Source organism: Engystomops pustulosus, chromosome 11 (genome assembly GCF_040894005.1).
Source record: "Engystomops pustulosus chromosome 11, aEngPut4.maternal, whole genome shotgun sequence".
Classification (NCBI taxonomy): domain Eukaryota; kingdom Metazoa; phylum Chordata; class Amphibia; order Anura; family Leptodactylidae; genus Engystomops; species Engystomops pustulosus.
The window spans coordinates 86176367-86195764 of record NC_092421.1 but is presented as its reverse complement, the minus strand read 5'-3'; the positions used below and the strand labels follow the sequence as shown (position 1 = coordinate 86195764).

The 19398-nt window shown below is 43.5% G+C and overlaps 1 protein-coding gene across 1 annotated transcript in view; it reads right to left on the bottom strand.

Annotated features, from left to right (window-relative positions):
- PYROXD2 (pyridine nucleotide-disulphide oxidoreductase domain 2) overlaps window positions 1-16239 on the bottom strand; it is an 83218-nt gene extending 66979 nt beyond the window's left edge. Inside the window, exons 1-4 of the mRNA XM_072129918.1 lie at window positions 15883-16239; window positions 8578-8597; window positions 7040-7133; window positions 6854-6927 (exon numbers count right to left, since the gene is read on the bottom strand). Of these exons, the coding sequence (XP_071986019.1) occupies window positions 6854-6927; window positions 7040-7133; window positions 8578-8597; window positions 15883-15997 (303 nt within the window). The 5' untranslated portion in view covers window positions 15998-16239. The remainder of the gene's footprint in view (window positions 1-6853; window positions 6928-7039; window positions 7134-8577; window positions 8598-15882) is intronic.
- Between the last annotated feature and the right edge of the window lie 3159 nt (window positions 16240-19398).

The following is a 19398-nucleotide window of genomic DNA, read 5'->3' as shown; positions in this document are numbered from 1 at the left end:
TCTATACTGTGACATCACTGTGTATTATCCCTGTACTGTGACATCACTGTGTGTATTATCTCTATACTGTGACATCACTGTGTATTATCCCTGTACTGTGACATCACTGTGTGTATTATCCCTGTACTGTGACATCACTGTGTGTATTATCCCTGTACTGTGACATTGCTGTGTGTATTATCCCTGTACTGTGACATCACTGTGTGTATTATCTCTGTACTGTAGTGTGACATCACTGTGTGTATTACCCCTGTACTGTGACATCGCTGTGTGTATTATCCCTGTACTGTGACATCACTGTGTGTATTATCCTGTACTGTGACATCACTGTGTGTATTATGCTATCCCTATACTGTGACATCACTGTGTGTATTATCTCTGTACTGTGACATCACTGTGTGTATTATCCCTGTACTGTGACATCACTGTGTGTATTATCCCTGTGCTGTGACATCACTGTGTGCATTATCCCTGTACTGTGACATCACTGTGTGTATTATCCCTGTACTGTGACATCACTGTGTGTATTATCCCTGTACTGTGACATCACTGTGTGCATTATCCCTGTACTGTGACATCACTGTGTGTATTATCCCTGTACTGTGACATCACTGTGTGTATTATCTCTGTACTGTGACATCACTGTGTGTATTATCCCTGTACTGTGACATCACTGTGTGTATTATCTCTGTACTGTGACATCACTGTGTGTATTATCCCTGTACTGTGACATCACTGTGTATTATTCCTGTACTGTGACATCACTGTGTGTATTATCCCTGTGCTGTGACATCGCTGTGTGTATTATCTCTGTACTGTGACATCACTGTGTGTATTATCTCTGTACTGGGACATCACTGTGTGTATTATCTCTGTGCTGTGACATCACTGTGTGTATTATCCCTGTACTATGACATCACTGTGTGTATTATCCCTGTACTGTGACATCACTGTGTGCATTATCCCTGTACTGTGACATCACTTTGTGTATTATCCCTGTACTGTGACATCACTGTGTGTATTATCTCTGTACAGTGACATCACTGTGTGTATTATCCCTGTACTGTGACATCACTGTGTGTATTATCTCTGTACTGTGACATCACTGTGTGTATTATCCCTGTACTGTGACATCACTGTGTGTATTATCCCTGTACTGTGACATCACTGTGTGTATTATCCCTGTGCTGTGACATCGCTGTGTGTATTATCTCTGTACTGTGACATCACTGTGTGTATTATCTCTGTACTGTGACATCACTGTGTGTATTATCTCTGTACTGTGACGTCACTGTGTATATTATCCCTGTACTGTGACATCACTGTGTATTATCCCTGTACTGTGACATCACTGTGTGTATTATCCCTGTACTGTGACATCACTGTGTGTATTATCCCTGTACTGTGACATTGCTGTGTGTATTATCCCTGTACTGTGACATCACTGTGTGTATTATCTCTGTACTGTAGTGTGACATCACTGTGTGTATTACCCCTGTACTGTGACATCACTGTGTGTATTATCTCTATACTGTGACATCACTGTGTATTATCCCTGTACTGTGACATCACTGTGTGTATTATCCCTGTACTGTGACATCGCTGTGTGTATTATCCCTGTACTGTGACATCACTGTGTGTATTATCCTGTACTGTGACATCACTGTGTGTATTATCCTATCCCTATACTGTGACATCACTGTGTGTATTATCTCTGTACTGTGACATCACTGTGTGTATTATCCCTGTACTGTGACATCACTGTGTGCATTATCCCTGTACTGTGACAGCACTGTGTGTATTATCCCTGTACTGTGACATCACTGTGTGTATTATCCCTGTACTGTGACATCACTGTGTGCATTATCCCTGTACTGGGATATCACTGTGTGTATTATCCCTGTACTGTGACATCACTGTGTGTATTATCTCTGTACTGTGACATCACTGTGTGTATTATCCCTGTACTGTGACATCACTGTGTGTATTATCCCTGTACTGTGACATCACTGTGTGTATTATCCCTGTGCTGTGACATCGCTGTGTGTATTATCTCTGTACTGTGACATCACTGTGTGTATTATCTCTGTACTGTGACATCACTGTGTGTATTATCACTGTACTGTGACATCACTGTGTGTATTATCCCTGTACTGGGACATCACTGTGTGTATTATCTCTGTGCTGTGACATCACTGTGTGTATTATCCCTGTACTATGACATCACTGTGTGTATTATCCCTGTACTGTGACATCACTGTGTGCATTATCCCTGTACTGTGACATCACTTTGTGTATTATCCCTGTACTGTGACATCACTGTGTGTATTATCTCTGTACTGTGACATCACTGTGTGTATTATCCCTGTACTGTGACATCACTGTGTGTATTATCTCTGTACTGTGACATCACTGTGTGTATTATCCCTGTACTGTGACATCACTGTGTGTATTATCCCTGTACTGTGACATCACTGTGTGTATTATCCCTGTGCTGTGACATCGCTGTGTGTATTATCTCTGTACTGTGACATCACTGTGTGTATTATCTCTGTACTGTGACATCACTGTGTGTATTATCTCTGTACTGTGACATCACTGTGTATATTATCCCTGTACTGTGACATCACTGTGTATTATCCCTGTACTGTGACATCACTGTGTGTATTATCCCTGTACTGTGACATCACTGTGTGTATTATCCCTGTACTGTGACATTGCTGTGTGTATTATCCCTGTAGTGTGACATCACTGTGTGTATTACCCCTGTACTGTAGTGTGACATCACTGTGTGTATTACCCCTGTACTGTGACATCACTGTGTGTATTATCCCTGTACTGTGACATCACTGTGTATTATCCCTGTACTGTGACATCACTGTGTGTATTATCCCTGTACTGTGACATCGCTGTGTGTATTATCCCTGTACTGTGACATCACTGTGTGTATTATCCTGTACTGTGACATCACTGTGTGTATTATCCTATCCCTATACTGTGACATCACTGTGTGTATTATCTCTGTACTGTGACATCACTGTGTGTATTATCCCTGTACTGTGACATCACTGTGTGCATTATCCCTGTACTGTGACAGCACTGTGTGTATTATCCCTGTACTGTGACATCACTGTGTGTATTATCCCTGTACTGTGACATCACTGTGTGCATTATCCCTGTACTGGGATATCACTGTGTGTATTATCCCTGTACTGTGACATCGCTGTGTGCATTATCCCTGTACTGTGACATCACTGTGTGTATTATCCCTGTACTGTGACATCACTGTGTGTATTATCCCTGTACTGTGACATCACTGTGTGTATTATCTCTGTACTGTGACATCGCTGTTTGTATTATCCCTGTACTGTGACATCACTGTGTGTATTATCCCTGTACTGTGACATTACTGTGTGTATTATCCCTGTACTGTGACATCACTGTGTGTACTATCCCTGTACTGTGACATCACTGTGTGTATTATTTATCCCCTGTACTGTGACATCACTGTGTGTATTATCCCTGTACTTTGTGATCACTGTGTGTATTATCCCTGTACTGTGACATCACTGTGTGTATTATCCCTGTACTGTGACATCACTGTGTGTATTATCCCTGTACTGTGACATCACTGTGTGTATTATCCCTGTACTGTGACATCACTGTGTATATTACCCCTGTACTGTGACATCACTGTGTGTATTATCCCTGTACTGTGACATCACTGTGTGTATTATCCCTGTACTGTGTGATCACTGTGTGTATTATCCCTGTACTGTGACATCACTGTGTGTATTATCCCTGTACTGTGACATCACTGTGTATATTACCCCTGTACTGTGACATCACTGTGTGTACTATCCCTGTACTGTGACATCACTGTGTGTATTATTTATCCCCTGTACTGTGACATCACTGTGTGTATTATCCCTGTACTTTGTGATCACTGTGTGTATTATCCCTGTACTGTGACATCACTGTGTGTATTATCCCTGTACTGTGACATCACTGTGTGTATTATCCCTGTACTGTGACATCACTGTGTGTATTATCCCTGTACTGTGACATCACTGTGTATATTATCCATGTACTGTGACATCGCTGTGTGTATTATCCCTGTACTGTGACATCACTGTGTGTATTACCCCTGTACTGTGACATCACTGTGTGTATTATCCCTGTACTGTGACATCACTGTGTGTATTATCCCTGTACTGTGTGATCACTGTGTGTATTATCCCTGTACTGTGACATCACTGTGTGTATTATCCCTGTACTGTGACATCGCTGTGTGTATTATCCCTGTACTGTGACATCACTGTGTGTATTATCCCTGTACTGTGACATCACTGTGTGTATTATCCCTGTACTGTGACATCACTGTGTGTATTACCCCTGTACTGTGACATCACTGTGTGTATTATCCCTGTACTGTGACATCACTGTGTGTATTATCCCTGTACTGTGTGATCACTGTGTGTATTATCCCTGTACTGTGACATCACTGTGTGTATTATCTCTGTACAGTGACATCACTGTGTGTATTATCCCTGTACTGTGACATCACTGTGTGTAGTATCCCTGTACTGTGACATCACTGCGTGTATTATCCCTGTACTGTGACATCACTGTGTGTATTATCCCTGTACTGTGACATCGCTGTGTGTATTATCCCTGTACTGTGACATCACTGTGTGTATTATCCCTGTACTGTGACATCACTGTGTGTATTACCCCTGTACTGTGACATCACTGTGTGTATTATCCCTGTACTGTGACATCACTGTGTGTATTATCCCTGTACTGTGTGATCACTGTGTGTATTATCCCTGTACTGTGACATCACTGTGTGTATTATCTCTGTACAGTGACATCACTGTGTGTATTATCCCTGTACTGTGACATCACTGTGTGTATTATCCCTGTACTGTGACATCACTGTGTGTAGTATCCCTGTACTGTGACATCACTGTGTGTATTATCTCTGTACTGTGACATCACTGTGTGTATTATCCCTGTACTGTGACATCACTGTGTGTATTATCCCTGTACTGTGACATCGCTGTGTGTATTATCCCTGTACTGTGACATCACTGTGTATATTATCCCTGTACTGTGACATCACTGTGTGTATTATCCCTGTACTGTGACATCACTGTGTGTATTACCCCTGTACTGTGACATCACTGTGTGTATTATCCCTGTACTGTGACATCACTGTGTGTATTATTCCTGTACTGTGACATCACTGTGTGTATTATCTCTGTACTGTGACATCACTGTGTGTATTATCCCTGTACTGTGTGATCACTGTGTGTATTATCCCTGTACTGTGACATCACTGTGTGTATTATCTCTGTACAGTGACATCACTGTGTGTATTATCCCTGTACTGTGACATCACTGTGTGTAGTATCCCTGTACTGTGACATCACTGCGTGTATTATCCCTGTACTGTGACATCACTGTGTGTATTATCCCTGTACTGTGACATCGCTGTGTGTATTATCCCTGTACTGTGACATCACTGTGTGTATTATCCCTGTACTGTGACATCACTGTGTGTATTATCCCTGTACTGTGACATCACTGTGTGTATTATCCCTGTACTGTGACATCACTGTGTGTATTACCCCTGTACTGTGACATCACTGTGTGTATTATCCCTGTACTGTGACATCACTGTGTGTATTATCCCTGTACTGTGTGATCACTGTGTGTATTATCCCTGTACTGTGACATCACTGTGTGTATTATCTCTGTACAGTGACATCACTGTGTGTATTATCCCTGTACTGTGACATCACTGTGTGTATTATCCCTGTACTGTGACATCACTGTGTGTATTATCCCTGTACTGTGACATCACTGTGTGTATTATCCCTGTACTGTGACATCGCTGTGTGTATTATCCCTGTACTGTGACATCACTGTGTATATTATCCCTGTACTGTGACATCACTGTGTGTATTATCCCTGTACTGTGACATCACTGTGTGTATTACCCCTGTACTGTGACATCACTGTGTGTATTATCCCTGTACTGTGACATCACTGTGTGTATTATTCCTGTACTGTGACATCACTGTGTGTATTATCTCTGTACTGTGACATCACTGTGTGTATTATCCCTGTACTGTGTGATCACTGTGTGTATTATCCCTGTACTGTGACATCACTGTGTGTATTATCTCTGTACAGTGACATCACTGTGTGTATTATCCCTGTACTGTGACATCACTGTGTTTAGTATCCCTGTACTGTGACATCACTGCGTGTATTATCCCTGTACTGTGACATCACTGTGTGTATTATCCCTGTACTGTGACATCGCTGTGTGTATTATCCCTGTACTGTGACATCACTGTGTGTATTATCCCTGTACTGTGACATCACTGTGTGTATTATCCCTGTACTGTGACATCACTGTGTGTATTATCCCTGTACTGTGACATCACTGTGTGTATTACCCCTGTACTGTGACATCACTGTGTGTATTATCCCTGTACTGTGACATCACTGTGTGTATTATCCCTGTACTGTGTGATCACTGTGTGTATTATCCCTGTACTGTGACATCACTGTGTGTATTATCTCTGTACAGTGACATCACTGTGTGTATTATCCCTGTACTGTGACATCACTGTGTGTATTATCCCTGTACTGTGACATCACTGTGTGTAGTATCCCTGTACTGTGACATCACTGTGTGTATTATCCCTGTACTGTGACATCACTGTGTGTATTATCCCTGTACTGTGACATCGCTGTGTGTATTATCCCTGTACTGTGACATCACTGTGTATATTATCCCTGTACTGTGACATCACTGTGTGTATTTGACAAAACTTACCTTTAGTTCCAGATCTTTGTAAATCTGTGGCCGTAGGAGGCTGAGGAGGTAGGACGCTCTGGAAAACTTAAATCCTATTAAACAATAATCAATATTTCCTAAAGTAAATATAAGTCTTATAATCATTTCCTTTTGTTAATTGTTGATTAACCCTTTAGATAGAAACAGATTAAGAGAGAAATCCACCTGGAACAATCTCCTCGGTGACAGCTGCTCCGCCTATGACATGGCGCCTCTCCAGCACCGCACACTGCACCCCGGATTTCTGTAGATAGGCTGCCTATACAACAATAGAAGATCCGGTTATGGAACAGCCGCACCATATCCCATCTTACTGGACATTCACACACACTGGTCACCATGCTAGAGCTCAAACGCCAAAGAAATGGCGTTCATCTCACAAATCCAGCGCCTCCCCTGGTCGTGTCTGGTATTGCCGCTCAGATCTATTCTGTTCAATACAGTTGGGCTGCAGTAACAGACTCAACCTGTGCACCGGAGTGGCGCTGTTTATGGAAGAAATCAGTCAATGGGGCAGATTTGCTTACCCGTCGTGGGTCCCGTCGTGATCCTGTGGTGCGTTGCCCGACGAGGACCGACGAGCATCGTGCGTCTGAGTTCCTGCATGTGTAGCTGCTGCGCCGAGGTCCGCTGGAGTTCACCTGCTTCTTCCCGGTGCATGTGAGTGCTTGATTTTGCGACACAAATTCTTTTTTTCAAATTCCGCGGTTCGTCCAAATCTGTCGGGTTGTCCGACGGCCACGCCCCCCGATTTCTGTCGTGTGCAATCCGGCGCCAATGCGCCACAATCCGATTGCGTGTGCCAAAATCCCGGGGCACTTCGGCGCAAAACGGAAATATTCGGGAAACCCGACGAAAGTGCGGTGTGCGGACCCTTAGTAGATGAGCCCCATTGTATTCTAAATACGTTCCATCCAGCAATCACATTAGTAGCATTTACTGCCTTCTGCCACTAATATTGGGCACTGTAAAGAGCTATTATTATTATATTATTATTATCATTATGTTATTGGAGTGTACTTGACCGCAATATGTGCACATCATATCCTTCATTTTTTAATGTCATTTTTAGTGTCATTTGTTTATGTCTAATGCGATTTGTGTTTGTATTTGTGGTGTTTAGCCATAATATTTATCCTTCTTATTGTTCTGTTTAGCAACATTGTGTCCACTGTCTTTAAATGCGTCAAAATTCTATCCATTACCAAAATTGTGTCCATATGCACTAAATTCTGGCTAAGGCTGCAGAGAACTTGACCATCCAAAACTTTAGATCAAATATCCACAATTTTGGAAACACGGAGACGGAGCAAATGATTGGCATAAAAACCACGTCACATGGTGTAATGTAAATGTGACATTGAGGGGGGCTCCCTCATCAGTGGGGTCCTGGGTGTCAGCCCCCACAGTCCTGATAATGGGGATCCTAGGGATAAGTGACTACCACATGGACCACATGTAATAACTATGACACATTGCGGAGTAACATTTTCGATATAATAATTTATATAAAAGACATTTTTTTTTTCAATATCATTATTGAAAACAGTGGAAAATGCTGAATGTGACCTTCTAACATCAGGCAAAGTCCAGTCCTAATACAAAGTCAATGTTCGTGCTCTCTTCTTTAGTGCTCAGCATTTTACTAAGACTAGGAAATGATACGGTCACATGTAAGGAAGAGAAAATGTGATAAAACTCACCGCCACGAGCCCATTGTGTCCTGCAACGCAGAAAAAACATATTCACACATAAAACCAATGCAAAATATTAACTTTTCATGAGTTGTGTGTAGTGTAACTACTAATAACTTATTTATTATCCTTATACTGTGACATCACTGTGTGCATTACCTGCATGATCCCAGCTTGCAAAACTGGACCTGATGAAGCACTTTGCATAGTGCGAAACGCGTTGTCCAAAAAGTTTTTTCCAAATAAAAGAAACCTTTACTCTTGAGTACCGGCACGATCCAGACGTCTCTTTTTTCGCATAGGGAGTTACAACCTGTAACCTACCCCCCTATCTATATGTATGTACACAGTGACTGCACCAGAATCAGAATAGTGAGTGCAGCTCTGGAGTATAATACAGGATGTAACTCAGGATCAGTACAGGATAAGTAATGTCATGTATGTACACAGTGACTGCACCAGCAGCAGAATAGTGAGTGCAGCTCTGGAGTATAATACAGGATGTAACTCAGGATCAGTACAGGATAAGTAATGTCATGTATGTACACAGTGACTGCACCAGCAGCAGAATAGTGAGTGCAGCTCTGGGGTATAATACAGGATGTAACTCAGGATCAGTACAGGATAAGTAATGTCATGTATGTACACAGTGACTGCACCAGCAGCAGAATAGTGAGTGCAGCTCTGGGGTATAATACAGGATGTAACTCAGGATCAGTACAGGATAAGTAATGTCATGTATGTACACAGTGACTGCACCAGCAGCAGCAGAATAGTGAGTGCAGCTCCGGGGTATAATACATGATGTAACTCAGGATCAGTACAGGATAAGTAATGTCATGTATGTACACAGTGACTGCACCAGCAGCAGAATAGTGAGTGCAGCTCTGGAGTATAATACAGGATGTAACTCAGGATCAGTACAGGATAAGTAATGTCATGTATGTACACAGTGACTGCACCAGCAGCAGAATAGTGAGTGCAGCTCTGGGGTATAATACAGGAGGTAACTCAGGATCAGTACAGGATAAGTAATGTCATGTATGTATACAGTGACTGCACCAGCAGCAGAATAGTGAGTGCAGCTCTGGAGTATAATACAGGATGTAACTCAGGATCAGTACAGGATAAGTAATGTCATGTATGTACACAGTGACTGCACCAGCAGCAGAATAGTGAGTGCAGCTCTGGAGTATAATACATGATGTAACTCAGGATCAGTACAGGATAAGTAATGTCATGTATGTACGCAGTGACTGCACCAGCAGTAGAATAGTGAGTGCAGCTCCGGGGTATAATACAGGATGTAACTCAGGATCAGTACAGGATAAGTAATGTCATGTATGTACACAGTGACTGCACCAGCAGCAGAATAGTGAGTGCAGCTCTGGAGCATAATACAGGATGTAACTCAGGATCAGTACAGGATAAGTAATGTCATGTATGTACACAGTGACTGCACCAGCAGCAGAATAGTGAGTGCAGCTCTGGAGCATAATACAGGATGTAACTCAGGATCAGTACAGGATAAGTAATGTCATGTATGTACACAGTGACTGCACCAGCAGCAGAATGGTGAGTGCAGCTCTGGAGCATAATACAGGATGTAACTCAGGATCAGTACAGGATAAGTAATGTCATGTATGTACATAGTGACTGCACCAGCAGCAGAATAGTGAGTGCAGCTCTGGGGTATAATACAGGATGTAACTCAGGATCAGTACAGGATAAGTAATGTCATGTATGTACACAGTGACTGCACCAGCAGCAGAATAGTGAGTGCAGCTCTGGAGTATAATAGAGGATGTAACTCAGGATCAGTACAGGATAAGTAATGTCATGTATGTACACAGTGACTGCACCAGCAGCAGAATAGTGAGTGCAGCTCTGGAGTATAATAGAGGATGTAACTCAGGATCAGTACAGGATAAGTAATGTCATGTATGTACACAGTGACTGCACCAGCAGCAGAATAGTGAGTGCAGCTCTGGAGTATAATACAGGATGTAACTCAGGATCAGTACAGGATAAGTAATGTCATGTATGTACACAGTGACTGCACCAGCAGCAGAATAGTGAGTGCAGCTCTGGGGTATAATACATGATGTAACTCAGGATCAGTACAGGATAAGTAATGTCATGTATGTACACAGTGACTGCACCAGCAGCAGAATAGTGAGTGCAGCTCTGGAGTATAATACAGGATGTAACTCAGGATCAGTACAGGATAAGTAATGTCATGTATGTACACAGTGACTGCACCAGCAGCAGAATAGTGAGTGCAGCTCTGGGGTATAATACAGGAGGTAACTCAGGATCAGTACAGGATAAGTAATGTCATGTATGTATACAGTGACTGCACCAGCAGCAGAATAGTGAGTGCAGCTCTGGAGTATAATACAGGATGTAACTCAGGATCAGTACAGGATAAGTAATGTCATGTATGTACACAGTGACTGCACCAGCAGCAGAATAGTGAGTGCAGCTCTGGAGTATAATACATGATGTAACTCAGGATCAGTACAGGATAAGTAATGTCATGTATGTACGCAGTGACTGCACCAGCAGTAGAATAGTGAGTGCAGCTCCGGGGTATAATACAGGATGTAACTCAGGATCAGTACAGGATAAGTAATGTCATGTATGTACACAGTGACTGCACCAGCAGCAGAATAGTGAGTGCAGCTCTGGAGCATAATACAGGATGTAACTCAGGATCAGTACAGGATAAGTAATGTCATGTATGTACACAGTGACTGCACCAGCAGCAGAATAGTGAGTGCAGCTCTGGAGCATAATACAGGATGTAACTCAGGATCAGTACAGGATAAGTAATGTCATGTATGTACACAGTGACTGCACCAGCAGCAGAATGGTGAGTGCAGCTCTGGAGCATAATACAGGATGTAACTCAGGATCAGTACAGGATAAGTAATGTCATGTATGTACACAGTGACTGCACCAGCAGCGGAATAGTGAGTGCAGCTCTGGAGTATAATACAGGATGTAACTCAGGATTAGTACAGGATAAGTAATGTCATGTATGTACACAGTGACTGCACCAGAACAGTGAGTGCAGCTCTGGAGTATAATACAGGATGTAACTCAGGATCAGTACAGGATAAGTAATGTCATGTATGTAGACAGTGACTGCACCAGCAGCAGAATAGTGAGTGCAGCTCTGGAGCATAATACAGGATGTAACTCAGGATCAGTACAGGATAAGTAATGTCATGTATGTACACAGTGACTGCACCAGCAGCAGAATAGTGAGTGCAGCTCTGGAGCATAATACAGGATGTAACTCAGGATCAGTACAGGATAAGTAATGTCATGTATGTACACAGTGACTGCACCAGCAGCAGAATAGTGAGTGCAGCTCTGGAGCATAATACAGGATGTAACTCAGGATCAGTACAGGATAAGTAATGTCATGTATGTACACAGTGACTGCACCAGCAGCGGAATAGTGAGTGCAGCTCTGGAGCATAATACAGGATGTAACTCAGGATCAGTACAGGATAAGTAATGTCATGTATGTACACAGTGACTGTACCAGCAGCAGATAGTGAGTGCAGCTCTGGAGTATAATACAGGATGTAACTCAGGATCAGTACAGGATAAGTAATGTCATGTATATACACAGTGACTGCACCAGCAGCAGAATAGTGAGTGCAGCTCTGGAGTATAATACAGGATGTAACTCAGGATCAGTACAGGATAAGTAATGTCATGTATGTACAGTGACTGCACCAGCAGCAGAATAGTGAGTGCAGCTCTGGAGTATAATACAGGATGTAACTCAGGATCAGTACAGGATCAGTAATGTCATGTATGTACACAGTGACTGCACCAGCAGCAGAATAGTGAGTGCAGCTCTGGAGTATAATACAGGATGTAACTCAGGATCAGTACAGGATAAGTAATGTCATGTATGTACACAGTGACTGCACCAGCAGCAGAATAGTGAGTGCAGCTCTGGAGTATATCACAGGAAGTAATGCAAGTAATTTGCAAGACTTTAACTTTTTTTCTTTATATAAATTGCTGTTCAAGATACTTTTTATTTCTTTGTACACACAGGGGTGTAGCTGTGGGGGTGTAGCTGTGGGGGGTGTAGCCCCAGCCTTAGCTCCCTGCACCCCCCATAGTCCCCCTGTCACATGTGTATCTGGTTGGTGGGGGCTCTGGGCCCCGGAGCTTGCTCTTCCGCCTCTGCAGTATTTATCCACTGATTGGATTTGTTTGTTTGCCTCCGTGGCTCCCGGTGAGCAGTCTCGGGCTCCATGGTAACGCGCACTAAATTTCACTTATCCTCAGTTTTTTCTGCCAGTTCTGTAGATTTATTTTTAAGAGACATTTCCTGGAAATCTTTCAGGTCGTTGCAGAACAGCAAAATCATAGAGACTATAGAGATGGCAATCACAGCATCTACATAAGTGTCTAGATTGGAGCTCTAGAGTCGGGGTGCACAACCTTTATCTGTCCGGGGGCCACATTGTCACACCGGGCAGCGGCTGCACCCCTAGGTGCACCAAACACCACAGTACAACCCAAAATACCAGCACAGAACCAAATACTGCAATAATATAATAACTAAGAGACCCCACGGCACACTGCAAATACAGAACACAAACAAGACTATAATAATACTGGAGACCCCCTAGTGCTGATATATTATACTGAAGACCACCCAGGGTAGACTATAATACTGGAGACCCCCAGAACAGATGTATAATAATTGAGACCCCATAGCAGACCTATAATACTGGAGACCCCACAAATACTGGAGACCCGCAGGACATATATATAATAATGGAAACCCCAGAGCAGATGTATAATAGTGAAGACCCCAGAGCAGACTTATAATACTGGAGAGTCCGAAGAGCAGACAAATACTGGAGACCCCCAGGACAGACATATAATAATGGAGACCCCAGAGCAGACATACAATACTGGAGATCCCCAGAGTAGATGTATGATAGTGGAGACACCCAGAGCAAAACTATAATACTGGAGACCCCTAGAACAGATGTATAATAATGGAGACCCCAGAGCATATGTACAATAGTGAAGACCCCAGAGCAGACCTATAATACTGGAGGCCCCCAGGACAGATATATAATAATGGAGACCCCAGAGCAGACCTATAATACTGGAGACCCCCAGGACAGATATATAATAATGGAGACCCCAGAGCAGATGTACAATAGTGAAGACACCAGAGCAGACCTATAATACTGGAGACCCCACATAGCAGACCTATAGTTTTTTTCATTTTTGCTGTATTTTTCAATGGCACCTTACTGTGAACTTTAAATGCAAATCAGTCTCCACATGCTGGGGGCATCCTTTCTGTCTCTGTCTGCCCGTTATAAGTTGTATTCTGTGGGGAAACATAGGATGGAAAGACACAGAAATCTCGAGTGACGAATGCACTCAGCGGAGGTCACTGGAGAAAATAGAGGACGGATGCAAAACATTGTATCCTTCTCTGGCCTCCGTTGAAATTAAACTGTTCCAAGTGATGTTGCTGTTCTTATAAGGACAGAGACGTCACTGTGGGAAGCTCCCCAAACATATTCACTCCTCCCTCCGGGAACGGACGATGTTGGATATTCTTAGCCCTCCATCTAAGGACACGTTGGGAATCCGCCCCATGTATCCTTACGATGAAGGGCTAAAATATGATGTGAACCCTAATCATGTCAATACCAATGGCAGGCGGTGGTTTTTATAGGATACAATTGGATAAAGTTGGAGCCGAGACAAGTGATGGCCGCGTGTGAGTGTAGATCTGTCCTACTTGGCTGCTCTATAGACTCTCATCCCGCTACGAGGGGAACATCATCTGTAAATGTTTCTGACCACATTAAAGCTTCCTGTTTTGTATGAACATTTTAATAAAAATTGACAGGATGCCGCATACTGATGATTTTAGAGAAGTTGAACCACCAGAAGATGTCGAGATAGAACCACCACATCCGCAAAGAGCGGCAAAAGTCTGATAATTATAAGGGAATTTAGAAATTATGAGTAAAGCCTCCATCTGTTATCACCAAAATATTCAGTACAATTAAAGTGCAGAATTCTGAGCAGATTCGGTTTTCATTGTATCTTTCCACAGGTGGGGGTTTCATTGTTCTGATGCAGAGCTCCAATTTCTGACCAATAATTTAGTGGGATTGATGGAAACCTCTAACCCTGTCCATAAAAAACTAGACTGCAGAAAAGTGGCTTAAAAAACTTCAATAGTTTGTATGAATATTGTGCAAAACTTGTCATGTATCTGATTAGGTAAAGGAGCTTCTTTCACCACTTACACGGCTCCTTTCCTGCTCCTCCTAGACAGAGTTCTGCTGCTGGAGCTAAACAAACTTCAGCTCACACAGGTATCAGATTACAGAGAAGTCTATGGAGAGGGGGCAGGGCTGAGTAAAAAAGGAGGGGCACAAAGAGATTATACTAAAATTCGCTCTCACCTCTATTACCTTTTTTCCCCACTTTATGAAGGTTTATTACCTCCCTATGTGATTCTACTGTTTCTTCTAAGTAAGTTATGGAGCAGATTCTCTATGTTCTGTGTGCAGTGTATGGGAGACATCATAGCGACCGGTCACCAGCCACCAGCTCCAAACAACTGAGAATTAAGTATAAAGTCTACAGAGGGGAAAACTGCTAAAAACTCATCTAAAGGCCAGAAATAGTATAATAAGAGCTTCCCAAATCAGTCCCTGTCCCCATTTGGCTCACAATCTTTTTGTATGTTTTGGAGTGTGGGAGGAAACCGGAGGACCCGGAGGAAATCCACACAAACACGGAGAGAACATACAAACTCTTTGCAGATGTTAATCCTGGGACTTGAACCCTGGGATCCTGGGTTCAAGTCCCAGGATTAACATCTGCAAAGAGTTTGTATGTTCTCTCCGTGTTTGTGTGGATTTCCTCCGGGTCCTCCGGTTTCCTCCCACACTCCAAAACATACAGCAGCCATGTTTTTCAGCCTCTGGACAACCCCTTTAAGGTCTCTTGAACTCCCTCCCCGGAATCTCCAGGTTCTTTCCGTTCAGCTCCCTCCCCCCCTCCCCTCTCCATATGGAGCTCTGTTCCGTTTGTGCGTGCAGTCAGATTTTGGGATATCTACATATAGTTATCATAAATTCCTTAGATAGGACAACCCCTTTAAACAAGTGACATTTTCCCTTTAAACTGCTGGGACCTTGTGACTTTTCCCGCTTCGAGGGTTAATCCCAGGACATTCCCGGCTGTACGTGCCAGGGCTACACAGCGAGGCCCCATCAGGGGCAGCGTTACCTCCTCCGATGATCACAGCGTCATATTTCAGTTTTGGTTTTCCTGAAGTTTTGGAATACGCTCTCCGGACGATTCCTGGGATTTGCTTCAGTCTCTGGAAGCTCATGGCCGGCATCTCCAGGCGTCCGGGAATCAGTGCCGGCTCTAGAAACCTTCCCGGCTCTTCCCTGGAGATGGACTTTGACGTTCGCTTTGTTATTAACCTGAAATTTACTGCTGAATTTCTTTTTCTTTTAGGCAATGGATCCTCCGTGCAGAAAGTCCAACCCAGCGAGATGTAGGCAGGTCCCAGAATAGAAGCCCGGCCCGGAAAGCCATCGCCAAATATTCCTGCTATGTTCTCAGGAGTCTGCAAATACTTTCATCACAGGGGCATTCACTCTCGGCAAATTATTTACATTGTTTGTGTAATGAAAAGTCACACGATTTACCAATCTACTTTCTGTATCAATTCCTCACGGTTTACTAGATCTCTGCTTGCTGTCATGCTATAGGAAACTTCATTGTTTACTCGCTGTGGATAAATGCACGACTCGTTATATCCCTGGTCATGTGATGTCACACAGGTGCACGGCTCGTTTTATCTCTAGTCATGTGATGTCACACAGGTGCACGGCTCGTTATATCCCTGGTCATGTGATGTCACACAGGTGCACGGCCCGTTATATCCCTGGTCATGTGATGTCACACAGGTGCACGGCTCGTTATATATCCCTGGTCATGTGATGTCACACAGGTGCACGGCTCATTATATCCCTGGTCATGTGATGTCACACAGGTGCACGGCCCGTTATATCCCTGGTCATGTGATGTCACACAGGTGCACGGCTCGTTATATCCCTGGTCATGTGATGTCACACAGGTGCACGGCTCATTATATCTCTAGTCATGTGATGTCACACAGGTGCAGGGCTCATTATATCCCTGGTCATGTGATGTCACACAGGTGCACGGCTCGTTATATCCCTGGTCATGTGAGGTCACACAGGTGCACGGCTCATTATATCTCTGGTCATGTGAGGTCACACAGGTGCAGGACTCGTTATATCCCTGGTCATGTGATGTCACACAGGTGCACGGCTCGTTATATCCCTGGTCATGTAATGTCATACAGGTGCACGGCTCGTTATATCCCTGGTCATGTGATGTCACACAGATGCACGGCTCGTTATATCCCTGGTCATGTGATGCCTCGAAAGGTGCGCTGTTATATATCCCTGGTCATGTGATGTCACACAGGTGCACGGCTCGTTATATCCCTGGTCATGTGATGTCACACAGGTGCACGGCTCGTTATATCCCTGGTCATGTGATGTCACACAGGTGCACGGCTCGTTATATCCCTGGTCATGTGATGTCACACAGGTGCACAGCTCATTATATATCCCTGGTCATGTGATGTCACACAGGTGCACGGCTCGTTATATCCCTGGTCATGTGATGTCACACAGGTGCACGGCTCGTTATATCCCTGGTCATGTGATGTCACACAGGTGCACGGCTCGTTATATCCCTGGTCATGTGATGTCACACAGGTGCACAGCTCATTATATATCCCAGGTCATGTGATGTCACACAGGTGCACGGCTCGTTATATCCCTGGTCATGTGATGTCACACAGGTGCACGGCTCGTTATATCCCTGGTCATGTGATGTCACACAGGTGCACGGCTCGTTATATCCCTGGTCATGTGATGTCACACAGGTGCACGGCTCGTTATATCCCTGGTCATGTGATGTCACACAGGTGCACGGCTCGTTATATCCCTGGTCATGTGATGTCACACAGGTGCACCTGTATCACAATAAAAGGGATATATAAAAGTTTTATGTTTATGATTTTTATATCAGCTCTAGGGAGAGGGGCAACAGAATGACACTTACCCATGACATCACCACGACCTTAGCCAAGATAATGAGGGGCAGTAACCGAGTGATTGCGGGTGTTACCGTTAGGTGTTTGCTACAATAACCAGTAAACACCCACCTTGTATGGAGAGGGCACAGCCCGTGAGCTCTCTCCATACACCCACGTGTAACGTACAGTTACGTCACAGGTCGGTAAGGGGTTAACAGGTAAAGAACTGAGGTTAGAACAGCAGCCTACTATCAATTATTTGTTATAAGTGGCCAAACCCTTTAAGACAGGACCGTCATCATCATAGAGACCTAGGTACATTTCTAGAACTAGGTGACCCATCTGGGATAACTTCCTACACCAATGACAGAATCAGAATCAGGGGTCTTTGGGACCAATTTTGCACCCACCCACCACTTTTTATCAAACATGATGCAAATATTAATGAGAAATTACAATCTTCCATCACGTGATGAGGGCAGACCCATTCTATCCAGTGTAGTAGATGGGCCAGTCGGGTGCTCACTCCACTCTGCTTAGACCTCAGGACCGGCTCTGATTTGAGGTCACTTTGTCTCACAAGCCAAAAGCAGCATCAATCTATATAGTGGAGCGCAAATCACAGCATCTACTGGAGATAAGAAGACCCATTCATAGGGCAGCACGGTGGCTCAGTGGTTAGCACTACAGCCTTGCAGCACGGCGACTCAGTGGTTAGCATTACAGCCTTGCAGCGCTGCGGTCCTGGGTTCAGGTCCCACCCATGTCAACATCTGCAAAGAGTTGTATGTTCTCTCCATGTTTGTGTGGGTTTCCTCCGGGTCCTCCAGTTTCCTCCCACACTCCTAAACATACTGGTAGGTTGTTTAGATTATGAACCCCATGGGGACCCCACAGGGACTGATTTGGGAAGCTCTGAGCAGCGCTGCGTAATCTGTGTGCGCTATATAAATAAAGAATTATTATTATTCATAGCGCATCAAATCCAATTATTTTCTGATTCGTTTGTATGATAATAACTGACGTTTTATGGCTCCGCTAGATGTACTTTTTATCGATTTCTTCCGTTATTGTCCGTCAGTAATTATCCTTTCAGTGAGAGCTGAATATTAGATAATATGTAGAAAACCAAAAAAAGACAGAAAATGTAATGCAATCTGTGTTTTACAGGATTAGCGGGGGCTGGGATGTTGTTCTGATCAAACAGATTCGGACCTGAAAAATCTTACAAAATATTCTGAGAATCTTCAAGGCATCCAATCTCAGAAGATTCACTCATCTCTAGTAGTAAACGGTTTGGCACTTGATCCATCGAGGAAATTATTTTTATAGTTATTATAATACCAGGACGATCTAATGGGTCATTTCTGATCAATCCATAACAAATTGTCCCCAAGGTCAAAGTACTTTCCTCAAGGTCACCTCCAAATACAGGAGTCTTCTAGAACACAATAGTATTCAGGATACTAAATATCTCAACCACTGAAAGGGAACCTGTCAGCAGAAATCAACCTAATAAACCATTACCAGTGTGTTGCTAAGCAGCAATGTTTCTTTCATGGCCCAGCGTGGTGGCATCATCCCGAAAATCTACTCTGAAGTGAGATGTAAATTGCTTGTATAAAGTCAAGGAGGAGGAGAGTTTAACACTGAAGTCA